The 26,459-nt window shown below is 40.1% G+C and overlaps 1 protein-coding gene and 1 long non-coding RNA gene across 4 annotated transcripts in view; both read right to left on the bottom strand.

The window, feature by feature from the left end:
* Positions 1–17,339, bottom strand: part of HNRNPR (heterogeneous nuclear ribonucleoprotein R) — a 33,611-nt gene extending 16,272 nt beyond the window's left edge. Inside the window, exons 1-5 of one of the 3 annotated variants that reach the window (XM_069579064.1) lie at positions 16,900–17,339; positions 13,613–13,781; positions 11,254–11,372; positions 10,603–10,710; positions 8,817–8,930 (exon numbers count right to left, since the gene is read on the bottom strand). In XM_069579064.1, the coding sequence (XP_069435165.1) occupies positions 8,817–8,930; positions 10,603–10,710; positions 11,254–11,372; positions 13,613–13,769 (498 nt within the window). In that variant the 5' untranslated portion in view covers positions 13,770–13,781; positions 16,900–17,339. The remainder of the gene's footprint in view (positions 1–8,816; positions 8,931–10,602; positions 10,711–11,253; positions 11,373–13,612; positions 13,782–16,899) is intronic. The other 2 variants (XM_069579063.1, XM_069579065.1) reach the window with 2 other exon arrangements.
* Positions 17,340–20,923: 3,584 nt separating this feature from the next.
* Positions 20,924–26,002, bottom strand: LOC138434407 (uncharacterized). Its single transcript, XR_011254770.1, has 2 exons — positions 25,423–26,002; positions 20,924–21,110 (listed from the first exon to the last, which is right to left on the bottom strand). It is a non-coding gene; the product is annotated as an uncharacterized lncRNA (long non-coding RNA).
* Between the last annotated feature and the right edge of the window lie 457 nt (positions 26,003–26,459).

The following is a 26,459-nucleotide window of genomic DNA, read 5'->3' as shown; positions in this document are numbered from 1 at the left end:
GAAGACAAATTTGAACTGAGACCTGAGAGAGAAAATTCTAAAAGTATGAGGAAAGGGCATTCCACGGGGATAGAACAAGTACCAAAAGATATCGAGTACAACTGATATACCTGAAGAACAGCAAACAGGCAGTGACTAAATAAAAGGTCCACACAGGAGACAGTGAGAAAGAGAAAATGAGGACCAGATTAAGTTAAACCACAGTTTAAGAGTTTTATTCCAAACATGTTAGGAAGACGTCAAGAGGACTCTTGAGCAGACAAATAACCAAGTATTACTTATGTCCTAAAAGAAATAAGACTGGCAGCAGGGTAGAAGCAGCAGGGTAGAAAGTGGATCGTAAGGAAAAACAGGCTGACCAGTCAGGTTAACAGGGCAAGAGATGACGGTGGCTTGGTGTAGTAGGGTGAAAGCTTAAAGGCAGGGAGAATGTGAGGAACAGTGAGTTTTAGGCTATGTTGGATTCAAATCTATATTCCAGTTACTGTGAACAAGTTTCTAAATCAGCAAGTCTCAAGATTCTCATCTGGGAGTAACATCAGCAAGAGCATTCAGCTTCCATGTAAGCAGAGAGCCCACATCTTGTTCCTCATTTTATTCCCAGTATTAAACGCAGCGCCAGGCTCATAACAGCTGCTCATCTTTGAGTAAATACATGTATGAACATCTATCTCATACTTTGACTTTTACGCTAGATTCCCTCCCTTCTGTCCTACTCAAGGACTCTTGGTCTGACAATTTTATCATCAATTTCCTTCTTTATACATGGATCATTCCCATCAGCACAAAATATATTACAATCTCTCCCTTAAATTTTGTGTTTTTTTTAAGTATTTATTTATTTGGCTATGCAGGGTTTTAGTTACAGCAGGCAGACTCTCAGTTGCAGCATGTGGGATTTAACAGTTCCCTGACCAGGGACTGAACCCAAGCCCCCAGCATTGGGAATGCAGAGTCTTAGGCACTGGACCATCTGAGAAGTCCCTTTTCTTTAAAATTTCAATTAAAATAAAAATATATCTTGACTATAAACCTTCTAACTATTGTCCTATTTCTCTGCTACCCTTTGTAGCAAAATTGCTCAGAAGAGCTATAATATTCTTAATGCCTCAAATCTGCTCATCTCCTTAGTCTCTTGAATCTTTTCCAATCTGGCTTTTGTCACCACTCCAGTCAAAGTCACTAACAACATTTATGCTATCACAATCAAATGTCAATTCTTAGTCCTCATCTTACTTGGGAAGTTTGATATAACTGACCTTCCTTCTGTGAATACTTCACTTGACCTCTGGGACACCACACTCCTGTTTTTTCTTATCTCATTGGCTCTCTTTTAAAAATTTATTTATTTGGCTGCATTGAGTCTTTGTTTCGGCACGCAGGCTCCAGAGTGCACAGACTCAGTAGCCCTCCTCAGCATGTGTGGATCTTAGTTCTGAGACTAGGCATCACACCCAATCCCCTGCACTGGAAGCATCTTAACCACTGGAGCATCAGGGAAGCCCCTTCATTGGCTCCTTCTTCTTAGTTTCCTTTGCTAGTTCCTTCTCATCTCCCCATCTCTCTAAACGTTGAGGTGCTGAAGGAATCAGATCTTAAAATTTTTCTCTAGCTATATACACTTCCATGGTGACCACATCCAAACATGGTTTTAAAACACCATCATCTTAGATACTTATGCCTCCCACATTTATGATCACCAGTCAAAACTCTCTTATGAACTCCAAGCTCACACAAGCAACGGCTCACTCAACAGCTCCATTTGGATGACTAAGAGACCTCTAACTCATACATGTCCAAAACTGAACGACTACCTTTCAATCCTGCTAATCTGCTCTTCTTTACAGCCTTCCTCATTTTAGTAAGTGGCAACTACATCCTTCTAACTGCTCAGGTCCTAAGACTTAAAGCCATCCTCTGCTCCTTTCTCTCATGTCTCCGTATCCAACTCATCGATAAATCTTGTTAAGATATACACTCAAATTATCCAAAATCTGACCACTTCTCATTAGTTTCAGTTGTATCACCCTATAGCATTCCCAACTCTATATATTAGCACTGATTAACAGGGCACAGCACTTAAAAAAATAAAAAAATAAACTACTGATAAAAGGCATCCTGAAACAAAAAACACACAGGAGTAGTTTAGTTCAGTTGCTCAGCTGTGTTCAACTCTTTGAGATCCCATGGAATGCAGCATGCCAGGCCTCCTTGTCCAACACCAACTCCTGGAGCTTACTCAAACTCATGTCTATTGAGTCGGTGATACTGTACAACCATCTCATCCTCTGTTGTCCCCTTCTTTTCCTGCCTTCAATCTTTCCCAGCATCAGGGTCTTTTCCAAGGAGTCAGTTTTTCACATCAGGTGGCCAAACTATTGGAGCTTTAGCATCTGTCCTTCCAATGAATATTCAGAACTGATTTCCTTGAGGATGGACTGGTTGGATCTCCTCGCAAGAGTCTTCTCCAACACCATAGTTCAAAAGCATCAATTCTTCAACCCTCAGCTTTCTTTATAGTCCAACTCTCACATCCACACATGACTACTGGAAAAATCAAAGCTTTGACTAGACAGACTTTTGTTGGCAAAGTAATGTCTCTGCTTTTTAACATGCTGTCTAGGTTGGTCAGAGCTTTTCTTCCAAGGAGCAAGCGTCTTTTAATTTCATGGCTGCAGTCACCATCTGCACTGATTTTGGAGCCCCCCAAAATAAAGTCAGCCACTGTTTCCACTGTTTCCCCATCTATTTGCCATGAAATGATGGGACCAGACGCCATGATCTTAGCTTTCTGAATGTTGAGTTTTAAGCCAAGTTTTTCACTCTCCTCTTTCACTTTCCTCAAGAGGGTCTTTAGTTTTTCTTCTCTTTCTGCCATAAAGGTGGTGTCATCCGCATATCTGAGGTTACTGATTTTCTCCTGGCAATCTTGATTCTAGCTTGTGCTTCATCCAGTCCAGCATTTCTCATGATGTACTCTGCATGTAAGTTAAATAAGCAGGGTGACAATACACAGCCTTGACGTACTCCTTTCCCGATTTGGAACCAGTCTGTTGTTTGATGTCCAGTTCTAACTGTTGCTTCTTGACATGCATACAGATTTCTCAGGAGGCAGGTCAGGTGGTCTGGTATTCCCACCTCTTTAAGAATTTTAAACAGTTTGTTGTGAACACGAGAGTAATTGGTATTAATTCTGAAATATATTTTTTAGTGTTGCTAGGCTCTGGCCACACCTAAGTCTAGCCTGGTTAGAAAATCTTTATATTTGAGAATATTTGTTATTTGAATATTTTTAAACTGTCCTGGGAAGTAAATTCTGCTTTATATTGTTTCTATTATAATGCAGTGATGATTCATAATTACACCATTCAGCTTCCGTATTCTCTCCCTACCCATTGCAAATGCATGCAAAAGCAAAGACAGCACACACAGTGGCACTGTGGGAACACCCATGAGGGTCTTCACTGGTGGCTGAGAATCCGCCTTCTAATGCAGGGGACATGGGTTTGATCCCTGGTCGGAACTAAGCTCCCCAAGATCACATGCAGCAACTACTGAGTCAGCTCTCTGGAGGGAGCCTGTGCACAACTGGAGAAAAGCCTACACAATACAAGGAAGATCCTGTGTGCTGCAACTAAGACTCGGTGCAGACAAAAATAAACAAACAAATATTTTTAAAAATATACAGTTGAACACAGATAAATGAAGAATCTAAGTGTCAGATTATTATACTACTTTCTTAACACGTGTATGTATTTTCAGAACCATTCAGATTTACTTCATTAAGCATACCTGAAAAGATCTTGTATTTTCAGGAAAAGCAATTGATTGATTAGAAAGAATTCCTAACAGTAAGCTCCTTGTACTCTACATGATCATATGAATGTTAGAAGTGCACCTGACATTACAGCTTTTCCGTAAGAATACTGTTCTATTTAATATCAAGAAATTTCCTGGCAGTCCAGTGGTTAGCATTCTGAGCTTCCACTGCAAGGGGTAAGGGTTTGTTCCTTGATCAGGGAACTAAGATCCCGTATGTCGCACATGGCGTGGCCAAAAATAAACATAAACAAAAATAAAAGAAACATCAACAAACCTATGCCCAATGTTGTATTCACTGGGGTCCATGAAGAAACAGGCCAAAAACACTGATTTGCTTGAGAAACAGAAGATGGTCTCATTTCAAGATCAGTTTAACTTAGGACTTTAAAAGAACTTTAAAAGGCTGAAATAGATAGTATTCAAAAACTAACTAAGCATCCCCCTTTAAAGTTTTTAAGCTCAGTTTTTAATGAACTGAAACGTAGTATGAATGTTTTTCGTTCACTACCGTGTTGATCCCTGAGCCACTCTGGCTCCACATGAGCTGTCCAGAGTAAACACTCAGTCATGAGCAGGTTAACCCTCCCCACCAGAACCAACAGAATCCAGTGAATACCCTAACAGCTGTTCTTCCTTTACTCATTAGACTTTAAGGTTTTGAACAAGATTTTGGCTGCTGTTTACCCACTGATTCCTTCAACAGTAACAGAGGAAGCCCCAAAGACTCTGGAAGGAATCGACAGAAGTAACCAGGCAGATCAACACTGTCTTCCGATTTTCTACAACGGCTATTCCAATATCCAGCTTCTATTTGCCATTTTTGCAAACAAAGCAGCTTTCCTTTATATTTAATGCAAATCAGATGTTACAAAGTCATATACTTATAGGTCTGTTAAATACCCTGTTTCTTTTTAACACTTCAACTAGCTAATAAAGAGTTAAGTCCAACATACAGAGTTTATTATCAATATATAGAGATGATCTGCATGGAGATTACATTTATGTCAATAGAGTTTTACAAAACCAGCTGAAGAACAGAAAGGTGCTGTGACACACAGTAACTACACTTATGGAGATCACTTTGAAACTAGAGAAGTATTAAATCACTATGCCGTGTACCTGGAACTAACACAGTGTTGAAGGTCAACTGAACTACAAAAACAAAGAGAGAAACAAACTCACACAAAAAGAGATCAATTTGTGGTTACCGGAGGTGGGGTTGGGAGGAGAGGATCTGGATGAAAGTAGTTAAAGAAGGGTACAAACTTCCAGTTATAACTAGGGATATAAAGTACAACATGATAAATACAATTAACACTGCTGTATGTTATATAAGAAAGTTGCTAACAGTAAATCCTGAGTTCTCATCACAAGGAAAAATCATTATTTTTTTCTATTTCTTTAATTTTATGAGGTGATGGATGCCTACTAAACTTAGTGTGGTCGTCATTTCATGATGTATTTAAGTCAAACCATTATGCTGTACACCTTAAACTTATACAGTGCTGTATGTCAAGTATTTCTCAATAAAACTGGAATAAAAAGGGAAAAAAAGGATACAAAAATACTACAGCCATACTAGGTCTGAGAGCCAAGGCACACTGAAAAAAATACATTTCAAAACTGGTATTAACATTCTTGTTTATTTCTCATCTCAAAGTCAAGGCTTAGCAACAAGGTCCATTAATGAGTATTCACCATAGGGTTAATTCACAGTAGATTTTATCCAAAGATAAAACTTCACTGTCTTCTGGTAACTTACTTTCAATACTATCAGTATCAGGCACTGACCCTAATTTCAACTTCCTCAATCAAGAGCTAGTAGTAATTTTTAGTAACTGCAGTGAGCCATAAAAGAACAAAACTCCAAACCTTGGAGCATCAAAAGTGATATCAATTAAAACCAAATACTTTACTAAATCTATCATCAACCCAATATATTAAAAGCCTCCTAATTTTCAAAACTTTAATCTTCAACAAGTATGGGCCATATCTCATGAAATATGGACCTAAGGGAGGAATCCAAAATTTTACACTGCAATTTTGTTGCAACAAATTGCTTGACAGGAGTGCTTTAGGCTGGTGATCTCATATAGGGATTTTTGCTACAACCATATCTGCTGCACATAATGATAACTAACATATAGAAAAACACATGTTTCTCCTACAGAGGGAGTGCAATATAAAATCTGCAAGGAGATCAAACCAGTCAATCCTAAAGGAAATAAGTCCTGAATATTCACTGGAAGGACGGACGCTGAAGCTGAAACTCTAATACTTCGGCCACCTGATGTGAAGAACTGACTCACTGGAAAAGACCCTGATGCTGGGAAAGATTGAAGGCAGGAAGAGAAGGGGAGGACCAAAGATAAGATGGTTGGATGGCATCACCAACTCAATGGACATGAGTTTGAGGAAAACTCCGGGAGTTGGTGATGGACAGAGAGACCTGGTGTGCTGCAGTTCATGGGGTTGCAAAGAGTCGGACACGACTGAGTGACTGAACTGACTGACTGAGTGTGTGTGTCTGATTCCTCTTCAAAGGCAGGACCATGTTTTGTTGATTATCTAGCAATAAATACCCAGCACTGAGGCAGGGTCTGGCAGAATATAGGTATGCCAAATACATTTTGGTTGAAGTGATGCTTAGAAACATCATACTCAGTTTACACACTGTCAAAATAATAAAATGATGAGATGGCTGGATGGCGTCACTGACTCAATGAACATGAGACTGAGCAAGCTCCTGGAAGTTGGTGATGGACGGGCAAGTCCACGGGGTTGCAAAGAGTCGGATATGACCGAGTGACTGAACTGAATTGAACTGAAACAAATTTTGCATTTAACATAGGATTTGTTTTTAACTGGGTACTCAAAACAGTTTATTAAATGAAGAACTTCCAGTGAAATCTTAAAGTACTAGCAAATCCCTCCCTATCTACATCAGTTCAGTTCAGTCACTCAGTAGTGTCTGACTCTTTGCAAACCCATGGACTGTAGCACACCAGTCCCTTATCTACATAGAGCAAAGATAAAACAAGTCTCCATTAAAGAGCTCATTAATGAACCTACCTAACGGGCTAAAAAAAAAAAATTCAATTAATTACAAAATAGATACAACCAATTTTACAGCAGGCTATATTGGGCACTGTGAAGAATAAAACTGAATGATGTAACTTTTATTTCTAGGGATTTTATAATTAGTCAAACAAACAAAACTAAGAAACTGTAATAGTAATTGATAAGGATAGCATACGATGAATGGTATACTATTGATAACTTTTTCAAAATGTATTCCCCTCTTGGAGGTGTTTCAACTTGTCTCAGGAACAAGAAAAAGGCAAAGGAACAATTCCATTTTTCATTCACTTTACATGAGGGCTTAGGTGCAAATTTAAAACCATTAGAAAACAAATACATATAGTCCAGGAGTCCCTATAAGAAAGCTGAGTTATATCTCCATGTTTATTATTCTTCTGGCCACACCATGTGGCATGAAGATCTCAGTTCCCCAACCAGGGATTGAACCCGTGCCCCCTGCAATGGGAGCACAGCCTTAACTTACACTGGAGTACCAGGGAAGTCCCTCCATATTCTTTAAAAATGAAATATAAATGTAGATTTGAAAGGGTTCACAACATAAGTAGAACATTAAAGTATGGTATCAGGGAATTAATGAGAGGACAACAGTGAGTATGTTATGTTTCAATGACATTTTCTCCTGTAAGGAATGCAGGCGGCTTAGAGTCCCAATCCCCATTCCATCAATAATTATATAGCAGTAAGTAATTTACAGTAGTTTTCTTGAAATTCAAAAACAAGCATATGTACCTGATTTAGGTATCAAAAAATAAAAAGGCCTAGAGTCCTTTTAATAATGTTAAATATTAAGAAACAGAATAACTATAATAATTAACTATAATAATGCATAAAAGCAGCTCAGGGAACAACCACCAATAAATGTACATTTACATACAGAGAACAAAATTAAAATTAGCTCTGATATAGATCTAAAAAGTAACATTAAATGGTGATGTCTTTATTTACATACTCACAAATTAGAAATTTGTGCTTTGGGCTACCTCAAAAGTTAAATTTCAGCACTCAGAAGGGTGTCATTGATAATGTTTGAGTAAAGTTTTAGAATTTCTTAAAATTCTAATAAGTAGGAGATACATAATAATACCACCTAAATATTTTAACTGACACCATCACTTAAGGATCTACCCCTTTCACTTTGTTTTAAAGAAAATCCTGTAAGATTATCATTTAATCTAATTTTAAGTTATGAAGTCATGATTACAGTATTCAAAGAAAAAAAAAAACCATAACCACCAATTATCTGTCCTACAATACTCCCGGCATCATGCTAGGCACTAAAAAGACAATGGAGACATCAAATCAGAAAAGGGACCTGCAACGACAGGACTTATCTTTCGGCGTTCAGTGTTCTCCATTTAAAGGATCAGAACAGTCTAACATAAAGGCATATGAAGAAACCCTCATCAACACACAGATGGAGAAAGGACTCTCTCTTCTTTCAAGTATAGACCAACATGCTCAACCTTTTATTTGATTCTACATCCTTCCCTTGTGCAACCCATTCCCTTCAATAAATCTCTCTGTAAACACTGAGTATCTTCTATGTGATGGAGGAGAGGGTCAAGGAGAGATGACAAGAACCATTTTGACATAAAAAACAGAATAAAGGAATTGCTTCTTCTTAATAACCTCATCCCAAGGACCTAAAATGGTATGTTGCTAGCTGCATAGTCCTAGCTACCAGTTCCAAGAACTCTATACATGTCTTTACAAAGTGTTTAGGTATCTACCATTCACAGGATTATCCCTACTTACAATGGCAGCAAAATACAGATGGATAGCAAAACAAAAGTTATGGCTACTCTTCGAAAAAAGTTATTTTTCCCATCATACAATAGACAGAAGTATTTACAAACTGGAAAGATTTCAGCAAATGGCTGAGGAACACTTACTTCTGTTCCAATTCCAGGCTGCACACCAGAGTACACACTGTCTGGGGGAGGACCACCATACTTCCTCTGTCCTGTGGTTACATCCAAGGTATAACCGGTCCTTTCAAGCAAGGCCTAAAGATAAATAAACATAACTGTTAATACCTGAATGTTAAATATCATACAAACACACACACAAATAAAAATATAAATCTTTTCCAAAAGGTACCCTAACATTCTAGGTATTTTAGTCGAGCGAGAAAAAAAGAAAAGAAAAAAAAAATCAGAGTTCACACTAGTTCTTCTCACATGCATAGACTTTTACTTCTCCTTTCCAGACATTTAATGGAAAGAGTTGTGGGCAAATTAAGCCTCTGAGCACACATCATCTATTTTTAATGAGAAAAGAAAAAAGAGGAAAGGATTACTAACACTTCGACGTAAGCTGACCCCAAGCTATCTGTTCATACTTTACATACCATAGTATGCCTCCTTTTATATCCCCTCTACATCAGATTTTTTCCTTATTTGTTCCCTTTACATACCATACTTATATCCACAAGTGACTCTTTTCAAATAAAATGTTCTTTATCCTTAAAAACAAAAAGAAATCAGACGTCCTAGCTCTTTTAGGCAGCTACTCTCATTTACTGCTTCTCACATCATCCTATTCTGACTTTCTATTGTACTCAAATAATTTAAACTTTTTGTTTGACCCTGTTGTTTTGTACTCCTATACCATAAGCTTCGTAAGAACCAGACCATTTCTCATATAGCACAGACTCAAAATACTTGGCAATTACCAAATGAATATACTCTCAGGTTTCAAAAAATAAACTGTTTCCTGATTTCCAACCTTCCTCACAACATTGTATGAGGTATTAAGAGGAATCATAGAAAAGAAGATACTGTCCTTGCCCTTAAGGGTTTGTGTTCATATGAAAGGCCTACAGAACAAAGACACAATGGAAAAAAAGAAAGGCAATCTATCTAGGAATGGGAGGATTTTACACTTCAGGTTTTTAAAAATCAAAGAATGTTGGAGCAACAAGAAATTTTAGACATCAAATTCAACAGTTTAAAAAACCATCTCTGGATAACCCTGGGAGAGCAGTTATCTCAGACCCTCCATTCTTCTACCATTGACACAAAACACGCATATTATCCATTACTTGCACACTATGCAGTATACACATATCACACATACAATATGCACCTTCTCAAGAGCAGATAGCCAGTTTTAAGGAAATAACACAGACCTATTCTATGAACAGCAGTAAGTTTAAAAAAATAACCATTAATGCAAATAAAGGTCGCTCCTATTATTTAATATATAAGAATGGGAGTGTGCCATTTTCCACATGAGGAAAAAAAGGTACAAAGAAGTAAAAACTGTAAGTTGTATTTCTTGTCTAAAACATGATGGAACTGTACAAACTTCAACATTAACTATTTCAAATGGAAAAGTCTATCACTACAGCAAAACACCAATATCCATTTAACTAAAGTATGAGGTTCACTAGTCTTACTAAAAGCCCTGTATTTTCCTTTCAGTTTATCTAAATGACAACAGTAACAATAATGGCTCACAGTTATACTGATCTCCCCATAGTCCAGGCATTATGTACTCTATGTCAGGGCGCTGCAACTGCAGAGAAGCCCTTGCACTGCAACACAAGACCCCACATCCTGCAAGGAAGATCCCTCGTGCCACCACCAAAACCTGACCCATCCAAAGAAAGAAATATTTCTAGAGCATTTGATATCATGATTAAATTTCATTACAACTACCCAACTCAAGTTTTACCTTGATCTTTGCTTCATCAGGTCCCTTCGTGGACTCTTGCACCTTGCTCCCCTGTTTCTCCCTTTGCCTGTAGGTCTTCATAACTCCACATAAAAATGCACTTTTGTTCTAGAACAGCCAAGTAATTCAATGAAAAATAATTACCAGGAATTGTTGAAGAGTCAAATATACAATTAAATTTAAATTTCAGAAGAACAAAATTTAAACAAAATATTCACTCATTTCTTAACTCAACAAATACTTGCTGAGTAGCTGCTATGTGCCAGACTGGAACTGACAGCACCTAAGACATATAAGGCCTCTGGGGAGCTTACCCTCAGCGATGGCAAAATAGTCTTCCATTTGCTGATATTTACATGCATCTGGGCTATTTTTGCCAGATGTCCTGAAACTATTCCTCCTGTCTACACTATTTCCCGCCAAGAAAACAAAACAGTTTCACATAATCCAAAAATGTCACAAGTGGGAGACTTTTACTTTATACTTGCGTTTCTGAAAAATTTTTGCCATGTAGATTTTTTTAAGCTATTTTTTTTAAAGAAGCAGAAGTAGTCACAAATAAAAAATACCACTTATCCACAAAAAAAGAGTAATAGTAAAATAATTTCAGATCATTAGTTGTTCAAAGACTTTTCTGGATAATGTCCTTACCTGAACATGTGATAAGTCACTTTCCTTGAACTGCTGTAGTACAGACAGAGCTCCTTCTTCATTAAATTCCCTGAGAGCATCAATTGCTCTTTCATCAAGATCGACATAAGCTACCAATCCTAAAAATTAAATTGAAAACAGGTAACATTATTGCAACAAAGTGGATAGTCTAAACTGAGCTATCAATGTTCATCGAGAATTGCTATATTCAATACTATCACTAACTACATTTTCATTCAACTATACGCATATAGGTCAGCTATACAAATACTATATAGAAAGATCAAGAGTACAAATATGAAAACAAAAGACACAATGTTAATATCTACAAACAAATTTCAATCCCCACATCCCACAAAAAAAAAACTCTAACCCCATTTCCCACTCTCCAAAATGTTTAAATCTTGGAAGTTAAATCTGATGTACATACACACTGTACTACAGATTAAGCATTAAAATAGTAAGTTCTGATTACGTTAGCGTGGTTTAAAAAAAAAAACAAAACACTGTATTTCCCAAGAATCAACCTTCAGATTATATGGACTGCTGGAGTTGTTGCTAACCACCCAAGAAGTGCGGGAAAAAATGAATTATTTTTGCTAAATAATTCTTCCCACTCTCCAACAAGTGTCAAAGGCTTTCCCTCCTTAGCACCAAAGATAAAATGAAGTTTCATTTGTTTTGAGCATCTACTTTGCTGCAGTCAGAATGTGGAAAGGCATATTTTACATTAAATTTTTCCTATAAATGCAAGTGCAGCTTGATTAATCAATTCTGAAAAGTCATATTTTAAGGCATTTTTTGTTCTTCACAAGTGTCACACTGAGATTTTAAAAGATGCTGTAGCATTAGCAACACTGTCAACAATGACAATTTTTTTTCAAATGGCATTAAAAGGACTTTACTATGGACTTAAAGCAAAGTATATAAAAAATATATGCACTGCATTCTATATATACATATAGTATATTTAACTGCACAAAGAACATCTACTATGTTTAAATATAATTTAAGTCTGTTAAATTTTATATTTCTGAATATATTTCAGAATTGATCCAAAGTAAAATGGAAATATTTGGCAGATTAAAAGCCCCAAGTCCATATGAACTAACATCAAAAGTGACTCCATTTTGGTAAAGCCAAAAAGAACTTTATTCCATAATATCACTTGCAAAGTTACTTAAAAAAAAAAAAAGATGCCATGATGTAAGAGCTCAAAATGAGCATGCCAAAATAACTGGCATTTCCTTACTTGACTATTCCATATCACCACCCAAAGTCACAACTCAGGATACCCATCAATCACATTCTGTCAATCCAACCCTACACCCAAGCCATCAACCTCTTATCAATAACAAAACACTCTACAAGAGAGCATCTCAAAGCAGATCACTGCCAATTCTCTATGGCAGAACATCAAAGAAAGCTTCTGAGCACTGATTTTCAAAGGGACCATCACCCAGGAGTCAGTCTGAGAAGTCATTTTAGTGTCTCAATGAGCTTTAGCTTGAGCTTCTCGGATTTAAAAATAAATAAATAAATAAGGACAAAAAAAAACAGTTATTTGTTACTACAGTACTTAAGACACAGTCTGTGAGACAATTCCATTTTCTCTCCCAGAATCTGGACAGGCACACAAAACACAGAGGAAGAACGCTTCCATCTAATGGCCCCAAAGGGGGAGGACATATTTATTTATGAACAATGCTCTCTAATGGTATATATATTTCTCTCCCTCTTTAGAACTTCAAACCACTTACAACCACCATATTAAAATGTTCAAATTTGCTTAAGCACTTAACCATGGGATTCTAGATTTTAAAAAAAACACAGCTGTTACAAACCAAACACGTCCAAATTACTGAGAGTTGTAGATTTCTGTCTGTCACAAACTGGACAGGCCACCAACTCTCAAGGAGTCTGACATTTTATTATCATTTCAGACAATACCATCTAACTAGTCCTCTTATTATGCCACCTAAATAAGACCTAAGCTATTTTAACAATCACTTTAAGAAGCTAAAGGTAGAAAAGTAAAAGCAAAATGACAACTGATTTAGATTAAGAAAAAAATGTAAATTTGATATGCTGAAACACATTTTTATTGATGGTAAATCTAAGACAAATTGATGTACTGTTCTGAAACAACTCAGACTGCATATTCAACACTAAGGCTTCAAAATAATGAAATAAGAATATCAAAGTCAAACCCAATATGCCCTCAATGAAGGGAAAGTAACATTCAGCTCTACATAGATCAGAAACAATAAGTAATATTTAACCTTTAAAAATCTATAAAATTCAAAGTGGTTTGCCCTCACTTTCATAACCAGTCAGAAACAAGAAATGTATATTATACCTGTCTGAAATATTTCATCAAGTCTTTCTGCCACCTTCTGAGGGAGGCCTGCCTCTATCAGTGTCTTGTAGTGTTCTGTGTGATTTACACTGGAAGTATCCATTGGTTCTTCCTCTTCTTTTAACTGTACCGCATTACCATTCACCTGATTAGCCATTTTATTATGCTGCTGGAAAAAATTCAGGAGCTATATTACATTAAGCCAGAAATAACTAGTTTGTAGGACAATGCATGATTTATCTAATTTGTATACATGCTGCTAATAACCTCTATCGAAATATTATTTCTGATGGCTTTTCTGATGTATCTGACCTAAATTTGCGATAATTCTGTAAAACCATGGGAAATGTACATGGAAGTGTTGAATTTTTAAGGAACTTCATGTACACCAGGTTAGAGAAAAGCTTGAATTTATTTAAGGTAGAATCACTAATTAACAAAAGCAGCAGTTGTGTCCTGATGAGCTTATCAACAGATCATCACAAAATCCTAAAAAGCCCCTCAGCTCTCAATTCTTAAACAGTTTTAAAAAGTCTGGTTTAAAAACAGAATGAACACCCACAGACAACTTAAGGTTCAAGGACTTTCAAACTTTACTAGCTCTGCTTCAAAACAACATAGGTGTGAAATAAATGCCCTGTTGTCTCTAGTTCAACATGCTGCTGGTTTGGGTTTTCTCCACCTAACTTAAAAAACACAGCTTGACATTAATTTTTGTTCTAAAATTAATTTGCTATTCCCATTCACAGATTTAAAAGAAAAAATGACCAGGTTTAAAAGCTAAATGATTGTTTTAAGTCCACATAAAATAAAAAGTGAGCTGTAGTTAAGGTTGCTTCTTTTTAAACTTAGGTCAGATGTCTCAGATTTACCTACCCAAATCATTTTGGGTGTTCAACTTTTATGTAATGCTGAAATGGATCAACTCCCTGAAGAGAGATTAAATAATAAAACCATACAAGGCCAGTCTCTATACTAGCTCCGCAAAAGATAGGGAATTAAAGTGCATTTGTCTGTGGTGAAATTATAATGTGATGAAGATAATAAGCAGCAGAATAAAGACATTGCAACAAATACTGAAATAAAAGACATGAAGGTGGATTTCAAGGAAAAGCCTACTTTTCCTGATGAAACTGAAGATACCTAGACAGCTATAAAGAAAATACAAGTTTCCTAAAAAGCACTAAAATCCATACATAAGATAACCACACTTCCAGACTGCTTATCAAAACCCTGTGCAAATGCACCAGGTGCAGTTTTTCTGACTTAAAACAACTTCAAAGTCCACTGATATTTCGTTGAAGTTAATGAAAAAGGAAGACTGAGGAGGTAACAGAAAGCAGGAAGAGAGGAAAATGCACAAACTGTTACTCTGAAAATGAGATAAACAGTATTATAACTTCTTATGATTACAAAACATTAAGACTTAGTAACCCACTAATGTCTATATAGAGGCAGACTCCGTGGTTAATCTCTGGGTGGATAAATGTTTCTCAAGGCAAAACTCAAATTCTGATGAACTGGCAAAAACAAAAACATTCAAAACTGACACTTTTGATAAAGAAACTACTTATAGTGTAAGATGAATAGTTTACTGATTAGTACAACCTACTTCTATAAAGAAGCCTTCAAGTCCAAAATATTTTTGGGAACGTATAGCTGTTTTCCATGCTCACCCACCCTCAAATACGACCATAAGATAGATCATTAGAACTCAAAAGTTCTCAGTATCACAAGACCCTTGCGGTATTGCACCTGGGAATACTATCAATCACGGAAAGAAAGCAAATTTTTAACAGAAAAGTTCAATGAAAATCTGTTAAGGTGGTATTTTTAAAGTTATGTGTAAAGCAAAAAGACAAGTTGTGTATTAAGCACAAGACAAATATTTATGACTATCATTCACTGCAAAGGCTCTCTACAAGTTGATTTTTAAATTGGTTGAAATTTTCAAAAAATGTCTGTAAACTTTAACAAAAAAGTACAACTATTAAGAGAGTCCAGAAAATAACACCTTCCAGATCAAGGAAAAAGCTCTCTTCAAACCAAATATAATGTGCTCATATTAAAAAAAGACTTTCATGTCATATGACCATTTAAAACTCTTGTGTCAATTCAATGCCACACAGCCAAACCATATTTCTGGATGCAGCAAATATATTAATATGATTGATGTTATTTGATCTAAACTTTTTTTTGCAAAAAGGAGAAATTAAAATCAGGGTCGCTGGGAAATTTGGGAAATCTGGCACTAGCCCCTTCCTTTTTTTTTTTTTCTGAACATCTCGTGAAAATAATTCTCATTTTAAGAGACCGGCTTTTAAGGATCCAATGAAATGAAAACTAACGGTTCTCTCATGGCTTAGGAGTGTCAAGCCCTTATCCTACGACTGACTCATGAGACATAAACTTAGACTCCGGAGGACAGCAAAAAATCTGAAACAGGTAGTGTGGAAGGGGCTGAACCCTTCACGATCCCCGTGGCTTCTTCGAGTCTTAAAATTTTGGCAATACGGTTTCTATCGCAGAAGGAAAAGAGAATCGCCTTTCCAAGAGTGCGCCTATGGCATTTAGACTTCGGTATCTCAGGCGCCGCTCGAAGCCTAAGTTTCATGGCCTCTAGTAGTCATTTTTTCCTTCAAATCTCGACTTGCAGCATGCAGAACTGGGGGAGGGGGGCGGCTGGGGAGGGGAAACGGAGGCCTTTTCCTACACACACTGGCCTCTCGGCCTCTGCTTCACACAAAAGTTTTCTCCCGGCTCGGCTCACCCGGGTTGGCATCCCGCCCTCGGCCCACCCCGGCCCATGCCGGTCCTGACCATCAACAAACCCCACGGGCGGCTAGGCCGGCTAGGCCGGCTGAGACGGGGAGCAAGGCGGGGCTCCGGCAGGGAGAGGCGACGGGGTCTATCTAAAGCGGGGACTGAAAGCGGCCGACTCGGCCGCGTGGAGCGGCGGGCGGAGGCGGGAAAAGCGCGGCGGACCCGGCAGGCCGCGCGGAGGGCGCCCGGCGGGCCGGACCGCGGGCCTGGGCTTGGAGGGGAGGCGGCGGGTGGCGGGGAGAGCGGGGAGGATGAGCGAGGGCGAGGAAGCGCCTCGGCGGCGGCTAGGCCCTCCGCTGAGCCGCCGGACGAGGCCGAAGCCGCCCCCAGCCCATCCCCACCCCCACCCTGGGGGCCTCGGAGCGAAGACGAAACTGGGGAGCAGGCGCCGAGCCCCGGCCTGGCCCGGTAGGGTCGGATCGGGGCTCCCGGCCCCTCCCCCCGCGGGCCGGCGCGAGACTCACCAGGGCAGAGCTGGGGCCGGTGGCCGGGCCCGTGAGAACCAGCGCGAGGCGCTTTGAAAACGACTAGAAATGGCGCGCGCACCACCCCCTCCCCCCCCCGTCACGGACCGAGACGCGATCCCGGCAGCACGCGGGGTTTCCCGGAACTGCTTCCAGGGACTCTGAGCTGCCGGGCAATCACCTCGCGCGGCGGCCTGACGAACAGCCCAGACAACCAATAGCAGAGAGAAGAGGCGCCCCACGCCGGACGGCTCAGAAGCCAATCGCGGAAGCCGTCGGCTGAGCCAATGAGGGAACTCAGCGCCGCCGGCTGGGGCGCCTCCGGGGCGGGGGCAGGAACACAAAGGGGTCTGTGGCGAAGCCGCGAGTGGTAGGCGAGGCTGTGGGGCCGCAGGCCCAGAGTGGCCGAGGCCCGCCCCCTCTCCCGTCTCTTCTCGTCTGCCGCCCGCGCGAGGCCGCCCCCGGAACCCCGCCCCCTACGGCTCGCATCGGCTCCATCGGCCGCGGGCCCTCGGGCCTTCCCGCCCCTTCACCGGCGTGTTAACGCCGGTAATCCGCCTCCCAGGGGCAGCCGCCGCCGCCGCGTTCACCCCGGACACGCCCACCGCCACGCGGCCGGGCCTCTTCTAGGTCGTTTTCTGGGCTCCAGTTAGAGCACGCTGTAGGGGTTTGGCTCGTCTGTTTTGCTGGAGAATTTCTTCGCGGAGAAAAATCATCCCTTGGAGCACTCAGAAAACTCCCTCCTTGGCTCCCTTCCACACATGGTTGGGAGCAGCTCAGGATGTGAGGGAAATCGCTCAAGTGGGCATTTACTTAAGAGTCATGTTAGCTACAAATGACAGAGCTGAGACCTTTCTGCGTGGGGTTTGGAGCTAATTCATATTCACAAAAGAACATTGGGCAGGTGTATGCATCTACGAAGCCAAAGGAACCGTGCAAGGAAAAGAGCTAATTCCCAAAGGAGGCTAAATCCCTTTTTTCTTAAACATTTCTCACCCTCCACCCCTACTGGTTTGTCCCCTGTTCCTCGCTTTAGTCCGAACCTCACTCATCCCACGGCCCTTCTTTCCCCATCTCCAATGCCCTGTCCCTCTCCAGGCGAGAAGGAAGCCAAGCAGTGGCCTGAAAGATTTCCAGATACACTTCAAGGATAATTTAAATTTCCCGGAAACTATCAGCCAAAAATTAGCTGTTGAAAACCTATGCATTCGGTACTGGGCTGAACGTCATGGACAACCCAACTTCTGCAGCGTGGGGTGTGAAATTTATGCAAATGATTTTACTGTTTAGTAGCTAAGCCATGTCCAACTGTTTGTGTACCCCGTGGACTACAACACAGCCAGGCTTCCCTCTCCACCATCTCCCCGAGTTTGCTCAGACTCGTATACATTGAGTCCGTGGGGCCATCCAACCATCTGATCCTCTGTTGCTCCCTTCTCCTGCCTTCACTGTTACTCAACATCAGGGTCTTTTCCAAAGAATGGGTTCTTTGCATCAGGTGGCCAAAGTGTTGGAGCTTCAGCATCATTCCTTCTGATGAATATTCAGGGTTGATTTCCTTTAGGATTGACTGGTTTGCTCTTGCTGTCCAAGGGACTCTCAAGAGTCTTCTCCAGCACCACGTTTCAAAAGTGTGAGTTCTTCAGTGCTCAGCCTTCTTTATGGCTCAACTCTCACATCCCTACCTGACTACTGGAAAAACCATAGCTTTGACTGTAGACATCTTTGTCAGCAAAGTGATGTCTCGGCTTTATAATACACTGTCTAGGTTTGTCATAGCTTTGCTTCTAAAGAGCAAGCATCTTTTGTGCTTAGTTGCTCAGTTGTGTCCGACTCTTTGCAACCCCATGGACAGAGGAGCCTGGCAGGCTGCAGTCCATGGGGATTCTCCAGGCAAGAATACTGGAGTGGATTGCCATGCCCTCCTCCAGGGGATCTTCCCAACCCAGGAATCGAACCAGGGTCTCCTGCATTGCAGGCAGACTCTTTAACCAGCTAAGCTACCAGGGAAGCAAGCCCATTTCATGCAAATTATAATGTAAATTAAAATGCTAATTTTATAATTTGAAATGATTAATATAATCATGTAATTTTATGATTATATATATAAATTATAAATAATTTTATAATGCAAATTAAAATGTATATGCTAGGATCCTTAAGAAAAATAATATAAAATGATGAATACAAATTTAGGAACAGAGTCTAGAAGGGCATGGTAAAGGGACTTTGAAGTTTAAACTTTATTAGCTTCACATAAATCTGCATCTAGCTCGAGGGTTCTTAACCTATTTTGTGACATATGAGAGTCTGGTAAAACTATGGATCTTTTGTGTTTTTAAAAGAGCAAAGTAAAATAGATTGCATTATAAAAGAAATTTTATGTTGAAATACAATCAGGAAATACATATTTAAGACATTTATGATATAGTAAAAAGCCTCTTGATGAAAGTGAAAGAGGAGAGTGAAAAAGTTGGCTTAAAGCTCAACATTCAGAAAACTAAGACAATGGCATCTGGTCCCATCTCTTCATGGCAAATAGATGGGGAAACAGTGGAAACAGTGTCAGACTTTATTTTGGGGGGCTCCAAAATCACTGTAGATGGTGATTGCAGCCATGAAATTAAAAGAAGCTTACTCCTCGGAAGGAATGTTATGACCAACCTAGATACCATATTAAAAAGCAGAGACATTACTTTGCCAACAAAGTCCGTCTAGTCAAGGCTATGGTTTTTCCAGTGGTCATGTATGGATGTGAGAGTTGGACTGTGAAGAAAGCTGAGCGCTGAAGAATTGATGCTTTTGAACTGTGGTGTTGGAGAAGACTCTTGAGAGTCCCTTGGACTGCAAGGAGATCCAACCAGTCCATCCTAAAGGAGATCAGTCCTGAGTGTTCATTGGAAGGACTGATGCTGAAGCTGAAACTCCAATACTTTGGTCACCTGATGCGAAGAGTTGACTCATTGGAAGACACCCTGATGCTGGGAGGGATTGGGGTCAGGAGGAGAAGGGGACGACAGAGGATGAGATGGCTGGATGGTATCACTGACTCGATGGACATGAGTTTGGGTAAACTCTGGGAGTTGGTGATGGACAGGGAGGCCTGGTGTGCTGCAATGCATAGGGTCGCAAAGAGTCAGACATGACTGAGCAACTGAACTGAACTGAATCTTTTTCTTTAAACATCAAGATCTTGCAGCAAGATAAACTACTGAAATTTTAAAGCAAAAAGGTATTTCAAGAAATCCCACAGCTGAAATGCGATATTAAAATATCTGTTATTCCTATTGGTGACAGAATGAAAATTACCGCTAACTGTGGTTTGTTTCCTGTATTCACAGTGGGGGGAAATGCTTAATTTCAGCAGTATATTAACAAAAATAGTTATTTTTTTTTTCTTTCAAGTTGAAGGACCAGTGAATTCCAGTCAGAGACCCTTCTCCATTTAATATAGAATGAAAACTCCTGGACTGGATACTGTAAGTAAAGTGATTCTATCATCCAATATTTTCTGAGGTCAAATACTCACCTGTATGGTCCTAAGTACACTCCACCTTTTCAGACCATGTATCTGGTTTTTTTAAATTTGGAAAATATGGGCACCTGAGCTTTGCATTTCAAAAGAAAATTGTATGTGTGTGTGTATTCATGAATGTGATATTACACAAATATTTGTTATATGCCCTCTACATATAAATCACTGTGTAAAAGTACAAAATATAACCATAATCGCTGTCCTCTAAGTGCTTACATTCCAGTTTACAAGGCAAGACAAGTATACAAATAAATATAATAAAATGAATTGCTAGGGAGCGCTCCAGCTATATATCTAACCTTTTTAAGATGGGTAACACAGCACAGCTAGACCAGTCCACAGCTCTTCCCTGTCACAGAACAAATCTGTGGTCTAACTGGTATGTCAATGAACAACATGCTTTTGCTTCTTTAAACAATTACAGAGCACCAGAATACTCAAATTGAAGCTTTGACTTTTACTACTTACAACCTGAAGTAACAAAGAATGTTTAAAATTATCAAACCTTTTTATTGGATCCTTAGATTAATCTTTGTCTTGCTTGTCCCTTTCATGATTCTAAAGGAAACAGTCTATTCCTCAGACTCCAAACAAGATTACATCAGTTCAGCCTCTTCAAAAATGCCTTCACTTGCTACTAATGAGAAGCCAACTCAGCCACAGTTCAAGGTCACACCTAGGGGAAAGAAAAAAGAAATAATATAGAAAGAAGAATGAGGAGAGAAAAATGGAAAATGAAGAAATACCATGTATAGCATGTTAGTGGAAAGGATATCAACAACCAACCCTTGTTAACATTTAGGTGCCAAGAGGTGTCTACTCAGGGAAGCCCCAATATGATGAATAAGTTAGAAAATACTAGTTAGAAAACTTCAGTTCTACTTGGAATTCTCCCACTGTCAAATAGAACTGTTTATTTCCTCCATCAGACTTCAATAATTATCATTTTAAGCCACTTTCCAAAATGGTAGTGCTCCAATCAAGACTGACCAGAGCTAAAGACTGTGTCTCATTTATACCTCCTAGAATTACCCTTCTTTTAAAAAATAAAGTGCCATCTGGCTGACATTCAATAGCTTATAATCAACTTACTCCAAGATCTTACTGCATGCCTGCTGTATCATTTTTGCAACATTGTTCTCTTGAAGATTATCCTAGCTGGTCCATCTACTTCCCTTCAATTCTCAAATTCATCCAACTGTTTTAAAACAGGAAGAGTGTTTCTCCATCTTAGTGGCAACAGTGTTTTAAACAGCAATCACTACCATTTATGGAGCTCTTACTATGTATTGGGGCTTCCCCGGTGGCTCAGACAGTAAAGAATCTGCCTGCAACGCAGGAGAACTTGTTCAATCCCTGAGTCAGGAAGGTCCCCTGGAGAAGGAAATGGCTACCCACTCCAGTATGGTTGCCTGGAGAACTCCATGGACAGAGAAGCCTGGCAGGCTACAGCCCATGGGATTGAAGAGTCAGACACGACTGAATGACTACTGTGTGTTGAGTGCTTTATATATGCTGTGGCTGATCCTCACATGAAAACTTAAAGACTGGTAACATTCCATTTTATTGAGGAAACAAAGCTCAGAGAGGTTAAAACATTTGCTCAAAGCCACACAGGTGAACTAAGACTCAAACCCAGGTGTGAGCTACTTCATCAAGCTCCTTTTTGGTTGAAGTCCTAGTGTTGGCAGACTCGTCATTTGTAGAGATGGATATTTTACCAGTCAAACATACACACATTTGGCTTCCTTGGTGGTTCAGCAGTTAAGAATCCACCTGTCACTGCAAGGGACACAGGTTCAATACCTGGCCTGGGAAGATTCCACATGCCACAGAGTGGCTAACGCCCATGTACCACAACTACTTAGCCCATGCTCTAGAGCCTGTGCTCTGCAACAGGAGAAGCCACTGCAATGTGAAGCCTGAGCACTGCAACTAAGCAACCCCTGCTCGCTGCAACCAGAGAAAGCCCACTCCTGGTTCTCACTCACACAACCAAAACAAAAGAACCATCATTGTCAACATGATGAATTTGTTGTTGTTATTTAGCAGCTAAGTCATATCCGACTCTTTTGTGACCCCATGGACTGTAGCCTGACAGGATCCTCTGTCCATAGGACTTCTCAGGCAAGAATGTTAGGTTGCCATTTCCTTCTCTAAGTGATCTTCCCAACCCAGGGGTCGAACCCACATCTCTTGCATTGTAGATAGATTCTTTACCACTGGGAGTCATCAGGGAAGCTCCAATATGATGAATAAGTTAGAAAATACTATTTAGAGCCAAAAGATATAAGATAATGAGAACATTTTCCTATGTCCTTTGCAGATTGGCTTCTCAATGCAATATGAACACGTTCTGAGAAGCAACAGTATTAAAGAACAAAATTGTGGCCTCACAAAATGTCAACATTGAAGAGCAACAGTCGTTTGAGTAGCTTTGTTAGAAAATTTCCCATAGAGGTTATACCTATATAGACTTCACAACACTAGTTAACGCTCACAACAATATATGAGGCAAATAGCAAAAGGTATCATTTCCCTTTTGCAAATGAAGAAACTAATTCCCAGGTGAGAGCTGAGGCTCAAACTATGATGTAAGTCCAAATTACAGTCTTGTAATCATGCTACACAGCTACAGCATAATTGGTCTGATTCATTGAATCACAACCAATAAAGTTAAACCTTCACCTTTCTAAGACTTCATATTTCCAAACTTGTTGTTGGTAGTCTGTGATTTTTTTTTTTTCTTTTGGTGATATTTCATGGCTTGTGGGATCTTAGTTCCCAGACCAAGGATTGAACACGGAGGCAGTGAAAGCATGGAATCCATACTATTGGACCACCTGGGAATTCCTGGTAGTCTCTGATTTTTAAATTCTTTTTTGTACTTTTTTTTCCTCATGATTTATCTGCTTTCCTGGAGTTTTGTTGAGGGAACATAGAAAAAGTGAAAAGGAAAAATAGCAAAATGAGCTCTCCTTTCCAGCCTTACATTCCCTCAATCAAACTCAAGATAGCAAGAATCAAATTTCAAGGCCAATTAGGATTGCTGGGTCCAATTTAAGAGTGATGAACACTTAGTCTTTGGAGGAACTTAACGTATTTGTTCTGCTTGGCCACAGCAGAATTCCCTGGAGAGTCACCACCAGGACCTTGGTGCATCTTTGCGCTGACTCTGAACTCTGCAACTGGTAAAGAGACTGGCACCGGCGGTGGTAGCAGCTTCCACCTAAATTCAAGAAATCAAATTCTAGGAGACTGTTGAACGTAACATTTGGTCCATTGATTTCTGATTATTTTAAGGCTTCCCTATGAGCAGACAGAAGAGTTATATGTGGCAAATCTTCTAGGAAGTGTTACTATAAGCTTTTAACTGAAATCCAGTAGAATCCCAAGTATTATTACCCATATTCCAATATGCAAGTTAAATACACTGTTACACAAATCAAATTCAACAGGGATTGTGAGTCCTGCTCCCTAGGTATAACTTTTAAGAGTGTAATAAAATAGTAAGAATTGATTATAAATAGACAATATGTGTATGGCTCAAGTTTCATTACCCTTAAGTTAAAATATCCATTAGAGGGACTTCTCTGGAGGTCCAGTGGTTAAGCCTCCAAGCTCCCAGTGGAGGGGGGCTTGGGTTCAGTCCCTGCTGAGGGAACTAAGATCCTACAGGCCACATGGCATGGCCAAAAAATTTAAAAAGAAAAATAGGAAAAAATATCCATTACAATAAGGGGGAAAGTGCTCTGAAATTATCATTAATACTAACAATAATATGACATGGTATGTTTGCATAAAGTTTTTCCATTTACAAAGAGTTTCAAATAGAGTATCTCACTAGATATCTACTACATTTGAACATCTTGAAATGTATGGCCTTTGCCCTGGGTCGCTCCTCTCCTGATTCTCTGTGGGTTCTGTAATAGTCCCCTCCTCTGCCCATCATTACATTTGGGTGCTCCCAGGATTCCATCTTCGATGCTGTTCTCACACTCTTATCAGGGCCACCCCAGTCACGTGCATGGTTTTCGCTATTCATTTCCATACTCACTATTCTCATTTTTTTTTTATTTTAAAAAATTTATTTATTTTTGGCTGTGCTGAGTCTTCGTTGCTGCGCTCAGACTTTCTCTAGCTGTGACGAGCTTGGGCTACTCTCTAGTTTTGGTACATGGGTTTCTAATTGCGGTGGCTTCTCTTGTTGCAGAGTATGGGCTCTAGAGCAGGAGCTCAGTAGTTGTGGTACACAGGTTCAGTTGCCCCACGGAATGTGGGATCTTCCCAGACCAGAGATTGAACCAGCGTCCCCTGCATTGCAAGGTGGATTCTTGACCACTGGACCACCAGGGAAACCCCATCACTATTCCTACTTACCTGCCTGCCCCTTTTGGGTCCTAAGCCCTGAACTCATATTCTCAACTACCTGCTGGGCATGTGAGTGTGTTTGGATGTTACGAGGTTCTTTTAACTCCACAACTAGTCTCTAAAAATGGCTTTTATCTCCCATCATTTGCCCCCTTCCTCATTGAGCTCCACCCACCCCAACCTGGTGTTATTCCTCCAGCATGCCAACCGCTGCCTCAGCCCCTCACATTTGCTCTTTAGTAAATTAAGAACTTAGAACACTTTCCTCCAGATATCCTGACACCTTCGGAACTCTGCTCTAATGTCACCACTTTAGAGAGTCTTGACTATCTTCTCTAAAATAGCAGTCCCTCTTCACACCACTTCCCTTATTTTTATTTACTGCATTTGTTCTCACCTGATGTTATGTATGCCTTTGTCCGTCTCCCCTACAGAATACAAATTCAATAAGGGCAGAGCCTTTATCTTATTCAGTCCTATACCAAGTATACTGTTGGTGCTCAACAAGTTTTTATTAAATGAATTAACTTCTATCCTTTGTACCCTGATCAGATTTCTCCTCTTTGTGTGCCTGGGTTCCACTCACAGCATACTCATCCATCCAACAAATTACTCACCTCAGAAATCTGGATATCATAGGTTCTGACTCCTAATAAGTCACTGGTGAAAACGATTCATTGTGTGCCTGGAGGTTGGGACTAGGACTAGGGAAGAGGCTTGAAGTGAGCTGTCAGGGCAAAGGAGTCCAGGTCCTAGATAACTGAAGTTGGTGATCTAGAAGGGGAGGCAGGAGTATAAGCTCTAGATGGCATGTTCCTCTGCTCCCACGGGGAAAGGTACAACTGGAGGACCCCTTAACATACAGGGCTCAGAAAGATGGCCCTGTTGCTCTGGTATAATGGCAGTATTGCTGCTGCTGCTAAATCACCTCAGTCGTCTGACTCTGTGCGACTCTATAGACAGCAGCCGACCAGGCTCCCCCATCCCTGGGATTCTCCAGGCAAGAACACTGGAGTGGGTTGCCATTTCCTTCTCCATGAAAGTGAAAAGTGAAAGTGAAGTCGCTCAGTCATGTCCTACTCTTCGAAACCCCATGGACTGCAGCCTACCAGGCTCCTCCGTCCATGGGATTTTCCAGGCAAGAGTACTGGAGTGGGTTGCCATTGCCTTCTCCTGGGCTAAAACCCAAATTCCAATAGAGTGGATATAACCAAATGAAGGTGAAATCTAGAAAGCATGCATCTTTCCTCCCTCATCTAAAAAACAAAGATTGAGTCTTGTAACTTGAGAACTATCAATACAGAGACTTAGAAAAGGAAATCGTGGGTAAAAATCCTATTAGAACACAGGACTTCATCAAAATGTGAAGCGTTGGTTCTTTGAAAGACGTTGTTAAGGTAATGAAAAGTCAAAGACTAGGAGAAATATTTGCAAATCATGTATTTGATAAAGGAAAGTGAAGTCGCTCAGTCGTGTCCGACTCTTTGCGACCCCATGGACTGTAGCCTACCAAGCTCCTCTGTCCATGGAATTTTGCAGGTAATAGTACTGGAGTGGATTGCCATTTCCTTCTCCAGGGGATCTTCCCGACCCAGGGATCAAACCCAGGTCTCCCGTATTGTAGACAGACGCTTTACTGCCTGAGCCACCAGGG

Source organism: Ovis canadensis, chromosome 2, assembly GCF_042477335.2.
Source record: "Ovis canadensis isolate MfBH-ARS-UI-01 breed Bighorn chromosome 2, ARS-UI_OviCan_v2, whole genome shotgun sequence".
In the NCBI taxonomy this organism is placed as follows: domain Eukaryota; kingdom Metazoa; phylum Chordata; class Mammalia; order Artiodactyla; family Bovidae; genus Ovis; species Ovis canadensis.
The sequence above is the reverse complement of the archived record's forward strand: the minus strand, read 5'-3'. Positions and strand labels throughout refer to the sequence as shown.